Here is a 15,942-nt window from a genome sequence, read left to right as displayed (position 1 = left end):
ACGCGCACACAGGATCGGAAGGTAAGCGAGTGAATCTCAAACCTGCCAGTGGCGATCGTTCGCTGGCAGGCTGGAGATGCGATTTTTTTAACCCCTAACAGGTATATTAGACGCTGTTTTGATAACAGCGTCTAATATACCTGCTACCTGGTCCTCTGGTGGTCCCTTTTGTTTGGATCGACCAGAGGACACAGGTAGCTCAGTAATAAGTAGCACCAATCACCACACTACACCCCCCCCCCCCCCGTCACTTATTAACCCCTGATCACCCCATATAGACTCCCTGATCACCCCCCTGTAAGGCTGCATTCAGATGTCCGTATGTTTTTTACGGATACATGGATCGGATCCGCAAAACACATACAGACGTCTGAATGGAGCCTTACAGGGGGGTGATCACCCCATATAGACTCCCTGATCACCCCCTTGTAAGGCTTCATTCAGACGTCCGTATGATTTTTACGGATCCACTGATACATGGATCGGATCCGCAAAACACATACGGACATCTGAATGGAGCCTTATAGGGGGGTGATCAATGACAGGAGGGTGATCACCCCATATAGACTCCCTGATCACCCCCCTGTCATTGATCACCCCCCTGTAAGGCTCCATTCAGACATTTTTTTGGCCCAAGTTAGCAGAATTTTTTTTTTTTTTCTTACAAAGTCTCATATTCCACTAACTTGTGTCAAAAAATAAAATCTCACATGAACTCCCCATACCCCTCACGGAATCCAAATGCGTAAATTTTTTTAGACATTTATATTCCAGACTTCTTCTCACACTTTAGGGCCCCTAGCATGCCAGGGCAGTATAAATACCCCACATGTGACCCCATTTCGGAAGGTAGACACCCCAAGGTATTCGCTGAGGGGCAAATTGAGTCCATGAAAGATTGAAATTTTTGTCCCAAGTTAGCGGAAAGGGAGACTTTGTGAGAAAAAAAATATATATAAATTTCCGCTAACTTGTGCCCAAAAAAAAAAAAATTCTATGAACTCGCCATGCCCCTCATTGAATACCTTGGGGTGTCTTCTTTCCAAAATGGGGTCACATGTGGGGTATTTATACTGCCCTGGCATTTTAGGGGCCCTAAAGCGTGAGAAGAAGTCTGGGATCCAAATGCGCATCTAGGCTGCAAAAAAGTGTCACACATCTGGTATCGCCGTACTCAGGAGAAGTTGGGCAATGTGTTTTCGGGTGTCATTTTACATATACCCATGCTGGGTGAGATAAATATCTTGGTCAAATGCCAACAAGATATTTCTCTCACCCAGCATGGGTATATGTAAAATGACACCCCAAAACACATTCCACAACTTCTCCTGAATACGGCGATACCACATGTGTGACACTTTTTTGCAGCCTAGGTGGGCAAAGGGGCCCACATTCCAAAGAGCACCTTTCGGATTTCACAGGTCATTTACCTACTTACCACACATTAGGGCCCCTAGAATGCCAGGGCAGTATAACTACCCCACAAGTGACCCCATTTTGGAAAGAAGACACCCCAAGGTATTCCGTGAGGGGCATGGCGAGTTCCTCGAATTTTTTATTTTTTGTTACAAGTTAGCGGAAAATGATGATTTTGATTTATTTATTTTTTCTTACAAAGTCTCATATTCCACTAACTTGTGACAAAAAATAAAAACTTCCATGAACTCACTATGCCCATAACGAAATACCTTGGGGTGTCTTCTTTCTAAAATGGGGTCACTTGTGGGGTAGTTATACTGCCCTGGCATTTTAGGGGCCGAATGCGTGAGAAGTGGTTTGAAATCAAAATCTGTAAAAAAAAATGGCCGGTGAAATCCGAAAGGTGCTCTTTGAGAATGTGGGCCCCTTTGCCCACCTAGGCTGCAAAAAAGTGTCACACATCTGGTATCCCCGTACTCAGGAGAAGTTGGGCAATGTGTTTTGGGGTGTCTTTTTACATATACCCATGCTGGGTGAGAGAAATATCTTGGCAAAAGACAACTTTTCCCATTTTTTTATACAAAGTTGGCATTTGACCGAGATATTTATCTCACCCAGCATGGGTATATGTAAAATGACACCCCAAAACACATTGCCCAACTTCTCCTGAGTACGGGGATACCAGATGTGTGACACTTTTTTGCAGCCTAGGTGGGCAAAGGGGCCCACATTCCAAAGAGCACCTTTCGGATTTCACCGGCCATTTTTTACAGATTTTGATTTCAAACTACTTGTCACGCATTCGGGCCCCTAAAATGCCAGGGCAGTATAACTACCCCACAAGTGACCCCATTTTGGAAAGAAGACACCCCAAGGTATTTCGTGATGGGCTTAGTGAGTTCATGGAAGTTTTTATTTTTTGTCACAAGTTAGTGGAATATGAGACTTTGTAAGAAAAAAAAAATAAAAAAAAAATCATTTTCCGCTAACTTGTGACAAAAAATAAAAAGTTCTATGAACTCACTATGCCCATCAGCGAATACCTTAGGGTGTCTACTTTGCAAAATTGGGTCATTTGTGGGGTGTTTGTACTGTCTGGGCATTGTAGAACCTCAGGAAACATGACAGGTGCTCAGAAAGTCAGAGCTGCTTCAAAAAGCGGAAATTCACATTTTTGTACCATAGTTTGTAAACGCTATAACTTTTACCCAAACCATTTTTTTTTTTTACCCAAACTTTTTTTTTTATCAAAGACATGTAGAACAATAGATTTAGAGAAAAATTTATATATGGATGTCGTTTTTTTGCAAAATTTTACAACTGAAAGTGAAAAATGACATTTTTTTGCAAAAAAAATCGTTAAATTGCGATTAATAACAAAAAAAGTAAAAATGTCAGCAGCAATGAAATACCACCAAATGAAAGCTCTATTAGTGAGAAGAAAAGGCGGTAAAATTCATTTGGGTGGTAAGTTGCATGACCGAGCAATAAACGGTGAAAGTAGTGAAGTGCAGAAGTGTAAAAAGTGGCCTGGTCATTAAGGGTGTTTAAAGAGGACCTTTCATCAGAATCAAGTATGTAAACTGAATATACATACATAGAGAGCGGCGCCCAGGGACCCCCCTGCACTTACTATTATCCCCGGGCGCCGCTCCGTTCTCCGGTGATAGCCTCCGGTAAAGTCATAGTTAGGCTCCACCCATTTGAGCCTGCCGGCGTCTCCTTCTCCTATGCTGTAGCGCTGGCCAATCGCAGCGCTCAGCTCATAGAATTGCTAAGAGCTGAGCGCTGCGATTGGCCAGCGCTACAGCATAGGAGAAAGACTCCGGCAGGCTCAAATGGGTGGAGCCTAACTATGACTTTACCGGAGGCTATCACCAGAGAACGGAGCGGCGCCCGGGGATAATAGTAAGTGCAGGGGGGTCCCTGGGCGCCGCTCTCCATGTATGTATATTCAGTTTACATACTTGATTCTGATGAAAGGTCCTCTTTAAGGTAGGGGGGCTGAAGTGGTTAAACATTTAACTGCATTAACTAGTTTCTACTGTAACTACCCACCAATAGCTCTAAAATCGTAAATATGCTGCACATGCTGGTTTTTTAAACTGCATGGGGAGGCAACTAGCAACAAAGAAAACTGCACCGTATACGCTTTTAACATGGGAGGCTATAGGCAACGTATGCCAACTGGAGGCTTTTAGAGGTACACGTCACCTATACCACCAATGGAAGACTCAAAAGCTCGGACTGCTTGTTAAATATTTTTAACTGTGACAAAAGTCCTTAGTGCTGCACATAACAGTGGTCACTCTCTGTATTATCTGCTGCACTGGCCAAAACTATATAATCTCATTTCAGCTGACAGACCCTTGCTCCTAAAGCAAAATTTCACACTGGACTTTGAAAGCTCAGATCTACTATATAGTCTAAAATAAACATTAGACAGCAGCTCCAGATGAAGAAGAACAATTGCTTACTTGCTTTCTTGTGCAGCATCTTGTGCGATGCCCAGCTTCCCCTGAAACATTCCTAAGAGAAAGCACAGTACAAGACATGTGAATGAGGCACAGCCACCCTGACGGTAGGACATTGAGCTCAAAGTGCAGGAATTACCTTCTGTACACGCGGGAAGGGGTATAAAGGATGTTTGCCATCATCCACCAATAGTGTTTCCCAGCCAGACACTACAACTTCCATAGACAACACAAATATGTAGGGACTAGCCACATGTAGGGACTATACTGTGGACGAAACCCTGTGGCCAAGGAGAATAAATAGGGCTAGGCTTACTTCTAGGGTTATGCTTTAGTTTTCCTGTTCCGGTACAGAAACCAAAAAAAAATAAAAAATGGAAGTGATGACGGACATGAACTGTGCCTGGTGGGCCATAATAAATATAATGGTGGCCCATCAGGTTTCTGAGATTGTATACTAAAACGTTGCTTCTGTGAGACAAGAGACCTTTATTTACAGAAGTACCAGTCATCTTCATCAAGGCAAACTACAGGTACATGCAGCGGTATTCGGCTTTTTTTTTACTGGAATCTGCCACAGAGGCCCCGGCTAAACCCCTGCCACAGATGTGAACCTAGCCTTCATAAACCATGGCTGGTGAGCAGCTGTAACCTCAGAAGTCATCCACAGCATTTGCCATGAGCGTGCAGCAAATCCTGATGAGGATAAGCCCCATTGTCATTGAATGGGGCTAATCCTCATCAATTCCCTCTGAAAAATGCGACACGGCACTTATCGGGCAGGGGTTTGCCAATCTCATTCAGATACGACGTGGGATGGTAAATGGGACCTTACTGCATTTGTTATTTGAGATGGGTCCAAATTAGGATAGTAGCCTGCCAAAAATAACTAGTGAGCAGCCACTGTGGTAGCATATAGAATGGTAAGTAAATAATGGAAATGTAATTAGCAGGAAGCCACTATGGGGGGAATGATCACATTTTGCACTCAGTAGAAAATTAACAAGTGTTGGCGCAGTAAAGGGAATTTGCATCACAAAATGACCCATTTTCAAATTAAGTTTTTGTGTTAAATATATTTCTTAAACCTTTCTGGTGATTTATCATGTCATTATCTACATAAAAATCCTAACATTAAGCACTTTTCACTGATCACTAAACCTCATGGCAGGCTGACACTTCCTATTTTGTCTAGATCACGTTTACAAGTCATATCCTTATCACAGTAGGGTTTCACCGAGTATCGAATTATCGATACCCAATCGATACTTTTGTACCGGTATCGATTCGAAACTAGGATTTGCCATTTACCGATACTAGGCTGCGCTACTGCGCAGCCTAGTATCAGAGAACATGGAGCACGCTGCTCTCAGCGTGCTCCATGTTACCACAGCAGCACAGGAGAGAAGGAGTCACTCTCTCCCTCCCCACTGTGCCGCCGAGGAGGAGGGGCGGGGGAGGGGCTGTGGTCACTGCGCCACCAATGAATATAAGTAACTCATTAATACAAATACAGGCGGCGGGTGTCGGCTGCAGAAACACATAGCCGGCACCCGACCTCAACTGCCGCTGATTGCAGCTCACTGCAATAAACTCCTCAGATGCCGCACCTGAGGGGGTTAACTGCCACCGATCGCAGCTCCCTGTCACAGAGGTCGGGTGCCGGCTATGTGTTTCTGCCGGCGGCACCTGCCTCCTGTATTAGTAATAATAGTTTAAAAACATTGGTGTGACAGTGCAGCCCCCTTAACAGCACCAGTATTAAGCCCTCGCTGCCATGGTAATCTATAAATCACTGCGAAAGGTGCAGCACAATGATATGCAACTGACAACACTGGCTAATCCCTCAAGCTGATGTTAAGAGGTGAGACTTTAGCCAATGTATTCCTGTCAGGAACACATCGGAGCCCTTTTGCACCACCGTCAAGGTATCTCAGCGTGGCATGGGTTCCTACCACTAGACTACCTACGGTGTGTGAACACTGTCTGAGAGGTGCTAAGATACAACTTACAGCCAAGCTCCATAGTGAGATCACTCAGGCAGTGGGAGAGAGAAGGCTGTAAGCCCCACCTATAACAGGCCACGTGACATATCATTGTGGTGCATCTTTCGCAATGATTTCTGTATTTTTATATTTCCACACATTATCCCATCTTGTGAAGGATGCCATTGTGGTGCATGTGGTCCGCTGCCAACATCCTCCATTGTATGCATTTTTGCTGGGGATTGCCGCTAGCAACGGATCACATGTGGAGGAATTGCTCCCCCGGTTATAAACACGCCACAGTGTTTGGGGTTTTTGAGCATTTCAGGCCACTTTATTTCAGTTATTTTGCCATGGTAACATCCCTGATGCTGTGTGCACAATGCACAGGGCAGCAGGGAGAGTGTGAAGTCCTATTCACCCTAATAGAGCTCTATCAGGGTGAACAGGACAAGGGATTAAAAGATCCAAGGTTCTAGCCCCTAAGGGGGGAAATAGTTATGAAATAATGAGTGAAAAAACACAAAACACTAGGGATCGACCGATTATCGGTTTGGCCGATATTATCGGCCGATATTGAGGATTTTGAACGTTATCGGTATCGGCATCTATTTTGCCGATATACCGATAACATATTGGGAACACAGAACGCGCTGCTCTCAGCGCTTTCTGTGTTCCCTCCACAGCACAGGGGAGAAGGAAGCAGTGTCTCCTCCCCCTGTGCTGCTGCTGCCGCCAATGACAGGACGGAAGACAAGAGGAGGGGAGGGGCTGTGGCCGCTGCGCCACCAATGAAGATGAGTCTTTCATTAATTCATATACAGGAGGCGGGAGCTGGCTGCAGAATCACATAGCCGGCTCCCGACCTCTATCAGCGGCAGCTGCGATCCGCGGTAGTTAACTCCTCAGGTGCCGCGGATCGCAGCTCCGTTCATAGAGGTCGGGAGCCGGCTATGTGATTCTGCAGCCAGCTCCCGCCTCCTGTATATGAATGATTGAGAGACTTATCTTCATTGGTGGCGCAGTGCGCCCCCCACCCCAATCCCGGCCAATAGTAAAAACATTGGTGGCGCAGTGCGCCCCCCACCCCAATCCCGGCCAATAGTAAAAACATTGGTGGCGCAGTGCGCCCCCCCCCCCACCCAGTATTACTCATTGGTGGCAGTGGCCACAGGATCCCCTCTCCCCTGCTCCTCCGATCGGAGCCCCAGCTGTGTAAGCCTGGGGCTCCGATCGGTTGCCATGGCAGCCAGGGCGCTATTGAAGCCCTGGCTGCCATGGTAATCTCCATGCTGCTGTGTGCACTATGCACAGAGCAGCAGGGACAGTGTGAGCTCCTATTCACCCTGATAGAGATCTATCAGGGGGAATAGGACAATGGTTCTAGTCCCTAAGGGGGCTAAAAGTTAGTAAAAAAAATAAATAAAAAATATTAAGTATAAATGAAAAAGATTTATAAAAAAAAAAATACACATTAACAAACAAAAAAATACACATTAACAATAAACATATTAATTTTCAGCAGATTTGTGTAGGAATTTTTTTTTTTCTCAAAAATGAAAATTCCCAGAATATCGGTATAAATTATCGGCTATCGGCCTGAAAGTTCACAAATTATCGGTGTCGGCCCTAAAAAATCAATATCGGTCGATCCCTACAAAACACACCAAAATATTAAGTATAAATCACCCCCTTTCCCAATTTTACATATAAAATATATAAACAATAAATAAATATGGCCACGTCCGAAAAGTCCAAACTATTAAAATATAAAAAAATATCTCCTATGCGGTGAATGCCTTAACAGAATAAAACTTTGTGGTACCTTGGAACCAAACCAAAGTTCGGGAAATTGTTTTTTACAGTACAAATCAATTTATGAAGTTATTGCGCCAAGTCTCACGAAACTTCGCGAAGCAAAAACTTTGGCTCATCAGAGCCAATACATTCTAATACTGTACAGAGCTCCTGCTCCATACAGTATTAGAACGAAATTTTATGCGAATCGACTTTGGATGTTTCATCCGAAGTCGATTCGCTCATCCCTAGTCATAAGTGTCAGATCTGTGGGGGTACGACACCCGGGACCCCAGCCGATCAGCTGTTAGGCTTTGAGTGCTGCAGTTTATTCCTAGGCCAGTGACATCACTGTACAACGGTCACATGGCCTAGTTGCAGCTCAGCCCTATTCAAGTCAATGGGGCTGAGCTGAAATACCAAGAACTGCCACTATACGATGTACGGCACTGTACTCAAAGCTGCTGGGAGCCTGCATCGCTCACTGGAGCAGCTGATTGGTGGAGATGCCAGGACTCGAACCCCCGCCTATGTGATAATGATGACCTATCCCAAGGATAGGTCATCATTACCATTTCCCAGATAACCCCTTTAAAGGATTTCCCAGACTATAATCCAACAACCCCTAATGGTCCTAACTTGTTAAAAAAAAAAAATGGTCAAGCTGTGTGCCCACACCACCGCCCTGGTTGCTTCCAGTCCCTGCTGGATAAAGAAATGGCTTGGTCCTATGACTGCTGTGGTCACACCTGCTTGAAAGGAACATCAGATCAGATGTGGGGCTTGTGATTGGCCATAGAGGTCATGGGACCAAGCTACTTTCTTGTCCTGTGGGGACCAGAAACAACTGGGGATGGGAAATGTAACTGAATATCTGTGTGAAACTTCAGATTTTTGCCTAGGGAGGTGATATTAGCTAAGAGCACACAGGGAAGACGTGAGAACACACAAAAAGATGAATGACGTTTAGCACTTGGGCTGTTTTTATTTTTTATATTTAATATGCTGTAAGCTATTTTTATCTGTGTCTGAACTCTGGTCCCATGATATTTAATGTGCTCGTCTTGGATGTAATCGGTGTCTTCGAGAAGCAGTGAACGTTGGACTTCTGCAAGGAATCACCTCTATGATGGAAAGCTGGAAAATCTAAGGCTGCAAGCACATGCCAAAGGGGTTTCATGATGTACAGGGGAATTTGAAATGTCTATGACAACATTGTATAGCATGGTGAATAACTCTATAACACCGACCGTGCAGCCCCCTGAATTACAGCGATACAGCATGCTTTAGTAAACCAATACTTTAAAGGGGTATTCCCATTTGAAAGTGACGGCATATGAAAAGGACAGGCTATCACTTTATGGTTTGTGGAGGTCCAATAATTGGTATTCTGAGAGCGCTACTTTAAGAGATCCCTTCACTTCTTACAGATCAGTACATTTCTCATTATTAATGTTAAAGTGCCATTAATTCATATGAAAAAGGGTTAAAGGGGTTTTCTGGGATTTTCATATTGATGACCCAGCCTCAGGATAGGTCATCATTATCAGATCTAGTCTTACCATGTTGAGAATAGAGGTTTTCTATGCTTAGAAAGCTAATACATATTACTGGTGCCATACTGTACCTCTAAATAATGTATTAGCTTTCTAAGCATAGAAAGCCTATATTCTGAATATAGTAAGGCTACAGCCTTTCATTATGGGTTTGTACACAGGGGTGTTACAAAACCAGTGCTCCAACGATTCAGCCCGACTCCTGGTGTTCCAACGTGCTCATCTGCATATGAATACAAATGTAGATATTTCTACAGCTGTTTAACATACAAACAATAGGTATTGTTTTAATTGGCATGATCAACTCTGCCGGGCAGTATGCCTGCTTTAATAGGGTTGATAATGCTGACTAAGGCTCTTTAAAGGGAACCTGTCACCGGGATTTTGGGTATAGAGCTGAGGACATGGGTTGCTAGATCGCCGCTAGCACACTCGTAATATCCAATCCCCATAGCTCTCTGTGCTTTTATTGTGTAAAAAAAAAAAAGATTTGATACATATGCAAATTAACATAAAAGAGTCATATCTTGCTTGTGTGAACAGAGAAGAATGATATATTCAAGCTCTGACTCATCTCAGGTTAATTTGCATATGTATCAAATCGGTTTTTATACACAATAAAAGCACACAGAGCTATGGGGACTGGGTATTGCGGATGTACTAGCGGCCTTCTAGCAACCTATGTCCTCAGCTCGATACCCCAAATCCCGGTGACAGGTTCCCTTTAAGTGAATAGGGCTAAGCAGCAATGCCAAGCACAGCCACTACCCAATAGACAGCGCTATGCTTGGTAAGCTGTGAGGAGGTCGATGTTATATTAATGACCTATACTACTGAGAATAGGCTATAAATATCAAAAATTCCTCTGACAACCTCTTTAGAATTTTGAGTTATTCAATCAAATATACTTGCATAGCAGCATCCACGGTTCACACTTTTCCCCTTTTCTCAGTCCACCTCAGTACTATCGCTGAGGTGGTCGCACATGCTCAGTTCCATCCTCCAAATGCCACCAGGCATATCTACTGTTAGAAGCTGTGACAATTACAGGGAGAGAGCTGCAGCAGAAATGAAAATACCAGAAGTTATGAATTGCCAGCAGTCTGCAATAAAGGTCTAAGGCTACATGCACACGGACGTGTAAGCCATTTTTAGCACCAATTAAAGTCTATGGGGCTATTCACATGGCTTTTTCTTTTTTTATGGCCAGTGAATAGCAGCTGTCGGAAAAGAGGACATTTCCTATTTTTGGCTGTTTTCATGGCCAGATGGAACCCATTGAAACCAAAAGGGACTGTATTTAATGGCCAATTTAAGTACTACTTGGAACCGAACACAATTTTGGGAAAAGGTTTTTTAACAGTAGAAATACATTTTTGAGGTTATTACCCAAATTTTTGAAGTAATAACTTCGGCTCATCTGAGCCAATACATTCTAATACTGTATGGAGCTCACTCCGTACAGTATTCTAACAGTTTTATGTGAATCGACTTCGGATGTTTCATCTGAAGTCGATTCACTCATCCCTTGTCAATGGGGCTGAGCTGCAATACCAAGCACAGCTGATATACAATGTACAACACTGTGCTTGGTGAGCAATGCATTAGTCTAAAGTTGATCAGAATGGACGATTTCAACCAAAACGATCATTCATCTGGCGAAATTGACCGAGAGCAGACCATCATTGTCCGAGAAGAAGTTAGTTGTGTATGTATGAGATGTGTGAACAGCGTATGGAACCAGCTCACAAGCTGACCTGCTGAATATGCATCGGGTGCCGGCAGTGTAATACAGCTGACACCTTGTCACAATGACCGGGATCTGAGAACTCTGATCCCAGTCATCTAGACCCTCAGATGCCGCAGTCCAGTCAGAGCCTGAGGTCTTGGCTCCCATACTTGCTATAGCACACTGTCTATTAAGCCCTGCCTGTAGCAAGGCTTAAAGGGGTTTTCCGGGCTCCTGATAATGATCCACTCTCAAGATGGGTCATTAATATCGGATCGGTGACATTACACAGACATCCAGCTTTGGTTCACAGTGAACACTAACGGGGAAAGAAGGAAAAAATAAAAAAAAATATACAGCTTTCTTCGTAGAAAACAAGCCCCCATATGGCTCTGTAGACGTTAACAAAAATAAGTTATAGGTGTCAGAATATGGCAATGCATGTTTTTCAAAGGTTTAATTTTTTTTTTTTTTTTAAGTAGTGAAACCAAATAAAGTAGTACTTGTCATTTTAGAACACAGTACACACCATAAAAACAAATAGGGCATGTCCAGTATTTTTGGCCGTTTTCATGGCCAGATGGACCCCACTGAAATCAATGGGACTGTTTTTAATGGCCGTTTAGGGTACCACTTGGAACCGAACCAGAGTTTGGGAGAAGTTTTTTAACAGTAGAAATACATTTTTGAAGTTATTACCCGAAGTCTCACGAGACTTTGTGAAGTAATAACTTCGGCTCATCTGACCCAATACATTCTAATACTGCATGGAGCTCGCTCCATACAGTATTCTATCAAAGTTTTATGCAAATCAACTTCGCACAATTAAAAAAAAACACATTGGAACTGTATTTTTTCTCTCATCCCACAAAAAAAATTTGGGCCGTTTTCCAATACATAAATTAAATGGTGTCAAATACAAACTTGTCCTGCCAAAAACAGCCCTTCATCCGGCTAAGTGAACAGAAAAGTAAAAAAATTATGGCTCTTGGAATGTGGGAAAGAGAAAACAAAAAGACAAAATTTGTCGGGTCCTTAACCCCTCAAGAACCGAGCGAATTTAGTTTTTTGTATTTTCGTTTCTTGCATTCACATAGCCGGATGAGGACCTGTTTAATGGCCCAAATTTACCTCATCTTGTATGGAAAGACAGGAAAGAAACTTGTTGGGTAAGGCCTCATGCACACTACGGTGTTTATTTTGCAACCATATTCATGCCGCATTTACCTAATAGAACTGCCTATTCCTGTCCGCAAAACAGACAAAAATAGGACATGTTCTAAAATTTACAGAATAGCAACAAGGATGTGAACAGCACACTGAAGACCATCATGTGCTGTCCACATTATTTGTGGCCCATCAGAAATGAATGGGTCCATGTGTGATACGCAAAAAAATGCGGATCGGACTCACGCCCAAAATACAGTCATGTGCCCTGAAAATGGGGGGGCGTGGCGGGTGTGACAGGTTTGGTTTTTAAAGGGCTCACTGGTCACTAAAAATGATATGACCAAATTACTGCGCAGCCTCCTATAATTATAGCAATACTGCATTTATATAATTTTACTATCCTTTACTGCTTAAAAAGAAAAAAAAAAAAAAAAAAAAAATTTTCTCTCTTTACATCACCATATGCTGACCCATAACCTTTTTATATTTCCGTCTAATAGATTTGTGTGCAGGCTATACATCACTTTTTGTTCAAAAATCGCATTTATTTTCCCTTACTATTATTTTAATAGTTGTGACATTTTTGGACGTGTCGATTCCAATTATGTTTATTTTTATCTATAAAATTGGTGTGATCTGAATTTAATGTTATTTTATTTATTTTTTATTCCCCTTAAAGAATTTTTGAGCCTGCAATCATTCAATCTTAGACTGCAATAGTATAGTACTACAGTACAGAGGATCTTGACTGGCTGCCGCTCTGTCCATTTCAGGAGGGGGGCTCCACAGAGTACAGGGCCCCTGCTCTTGTGATCGGTGGGGGTCCTAGCGGTAGGACTGCCACCAATCAGATAGTTATCCCTATCTTCTGGATAGGGGATAACTTCTTATAATCGGAATACCCCTTTAAGCCCTGCTGCAGGCAAGGCTTAAAGGGGTATTCCAGTTGTTACAAGTTTTCCCCTATTATATCGGTGGTGGTTCTACTGCTGGGAACCCCACCAATCCTGAAAACGGGTAACCCATACTCCTCAGAGACCCCCAAAATGAACAGAGCGGCAGGTGTACCCAGGGGTGGGATTCAAATTTTTAACAGGTTCCCCACTCAACTGCAGATACGCGGCGTCACAAAACATGTTTACATACACCATAAATATGCAACACACAAAAATACACCAAATACATGGTACACATACATAGATACACCATGTATACACTACACACACACACATACATACTTCTATCGATTATTTTTTATGAATAATCGAGTAATCTAAGAAAACATGAATTAATTGACTGTTTTCCTTTATAAAAACTCTTCAGACCCTCTGCCATCATTCCCCACTGTGTGATCAGCCCAAGTGCATCAGTTTCCCCCCCGCCCCGTGCCATCAGCTCCACTATCCCCCATTGCCATCAGCTCCGTGCCCCCAGTGCCACCATCTCCCCAGCGACAGTACTTACCTTTTCTGTAGGGGCGCCGCTCCACAGCTCCTCCATCTTCTTATCTGCGCGCTGCACTGACATCACAGTGTCGGGTCATAGTGCGCGCTTACATGCACTACGCCCTGACGATGTGTCAGGAAGTGCAGCGCGCCGGTGGGTGACCACAAAGTGGTATGTAATAGCAAGCGTTTCACTCCCACTCCGTGGTCACATAACACAAACGAATCCTCTTTTGCATCGATTTTTTTGTGTCAAATTAATTAAATTGAATAATCGTTTCAGCTCTACATACCACAAAACTTTTAAAAAGCCTAAGGAGCTAAACTATCAGTGTATAATATGCCCCATAGTGTTCTTCCCCACCTCCAACACCATAGTGTCCCCATAATGTGCCAGTATAAGATAACCCCCATAGTGTCCCCCATGTGCCAAAATGCCCCCATGGACCAGCAATGCCCCCAGTAGATGCCCACAGTGTCCCTTATGTGCCAGCGGTGATACAGAAGAATGTATGGAGATGAGCGCTTCCACAATGCAAGCGCTCATCTCCCGCTGCACCGGATCGGGATTCAGCCGGTAACACGGTAAGTCTCCATTCACACGTCCGCAACACACCACGGACATGTGAATGGAGCCTAATTTTAACAACCGGATCTGAAGAAGCGGCTGAATCCCATGCCATGTGCTGCTGCACTCATCTGTCTCCAGAACTCTCCCAGTGATGAATGGAGTGCACACTCCACCGGCCGCTGCAGGCAATCCTGCCTACATTTTACAGGCTGACAGGCCAAAGGGACTTGTTAGAAAAAGAACTGTGTGCCAGGGATTTTTCTCGGGAGTTGGGCACTGATTTCTACACTCACCCAACATATACAGGGCATGTTCACACGTGTCAGATTTCTGGATGGGTCGCAGATCCATCATCTGCAGCGGCCAGAATCCTCCAATGCTATAAGGGGGTCCGGCAAGGATCCGGCCAGATCCCTGGCACATGATGGTGGGTGTCCGGCCGATTCTCAGCAGTTTGGCTGGATCTCCGTGCTACGGGTCACATGTGACGATTTCAAACATGTGAATGAGGTCCAATAAGCCCTTTCCACCATACACTGGATGCTTACAGCTGATCTGATGACCTCTGCACCAAACACCCAAATCCTCCACATATGAATCATGCAGAACCGCATTCACACTGGGCCACTACCCGGTAATACATTATAGACCCGACATGTGCTTCTGCCCACAACACCAGGGAACATGGGAGGAGAGCCTGGCACTTCACCCATTCATCACACAGGACAAGATGGCATAGGCCCCAGTGAATGAGCGGTACCTGCGAGCAGAAGTACGAGCCGTGGATGCCCAGCTTGAGGCAGGTCGGGCATTGCAGCTTGGCCTCGCTGGTGCAGTGCTCCGTCTCACACACTCTTCTCTCCACCGCCGCCATGCTTCACCGGGCAGCACCCACAGGACGGCGGGGAGGAGACGAGAGTTAGGCGTGTGGCGGCGCTGTGACCGGCCTGTCTGGGGAAAAGGCAGGGAGTGACGCGCGGCGACAACAGGAAAGGGAACAGCTCCCACAGGTCTCCTCCGATAGGCGGCAGCGCGAGGGGGCGGGGCTGCGTGGGCGGCTGCAGGTAGCCGGGCTCATGCTGCGTGGTGGGCGTGGCTGACAGGCCAGACATTTCCCCCAGGCCTTCTGCTGCTGTGGTACAACTGGAAAGGTTAGGGCGGCGTGGGCGTGGCTTATAAGTGATGGGTTATTGGTGGGAAATATTTAGAGGTTATTTTTTTTAAAGGGATTGTCCCATAAATAATATTCTACTGTATTCAAACCAGCACCTAGAGGTGCATAAAATGTGTTATAGTCACTGAGTTAAGCCTCATGCACACGTCCGTGAAACACGGACCGTGTGATACCGGCCTGTATTTCTTCTGAGTGCAGGAGCGCACGGCGTCATTGGTTGCTATGGCGCTGTGCGCTTCCTGCTGCCGCCGCAGTACAATAGTACACTGGTATGATCTATACCAGAGTATTACTGTACTGCGGCGGCAGCAGGAAGCGCACGGCGTCATAGCAACCAATGTACATGTACAGCGCGCTGATCGGGCGGGTGCAGGAGCTGCGCCCACCCGATCCACGGCAGGGGTCCGGCAGTCACTGATAGCCGGAACCCCTGCTGAAGTCACCGATGCCGGCGCATTGAACCCCTGCACGGCCGTAGTGTTCTATATACCTGTTTCCACAAAATACTGATTAACCCCTTCAGGACACAGCCCTATTTCACCTTAAGGACCAGGCCATGTTTTGCAAATCTGACCAGTGTCAATTTAAGTGGTGATAACTTTAAATTGCTTTGACTTATCTA

General features: G+C 44.7%; 1 protein-coding gene across 2 annotated transcripts in view; it reads right to left on the bottom strand.

Moving 5' to 3' along the window:
* The window catches only part of METAP1 (methionyl aminopeptidase 1), a 43,849-nt gene extending 28,699 nt beyond the window's left edge, over positions 1-15,150 (bottom strand). The window contains exons 1-2 of one of the 2 annotated variants that reach the window (XM_040418184.1): positions 14,907-15,150; positions 3,897-3,948 (exon numbers count right to left, since the gene is read on the bottom strand). In XM_040418184.1, coding sequence (XP_040274118.1) covers positions 3,897-3,948; positions 14,907-15,020 — 166 coding nt within the window. In that variant the 5' untranslated portion in view covers positions 15,021-15,150. The remainder of the gene's footprint in view (positions 1-3,896; positions 3,949-14,906) is intronic. The other variant, XM_040418185.1, reaches the window with a different exon arrangement.
* Between the last annotated feature and the right edge of the window lie 792 nt (positions 15,151-15,942).

This window comes from Bufo bufo, chromosome 2, assembly GCF_905171765.1.
Source record: "Bufo bufo chromosome 2, aBufBuf1.1, whole genome shotgun sequence".
Taxonomy (NCBI): domain Eukaryota; kingdom Metazoa; phylum Chordata; class Amphibia; order Anura; family Bufonidae; genus Bufo; species Bufo bufo.
This window is presented reverse-complemented; position numbering and strand designations above follow the sequence as displayed.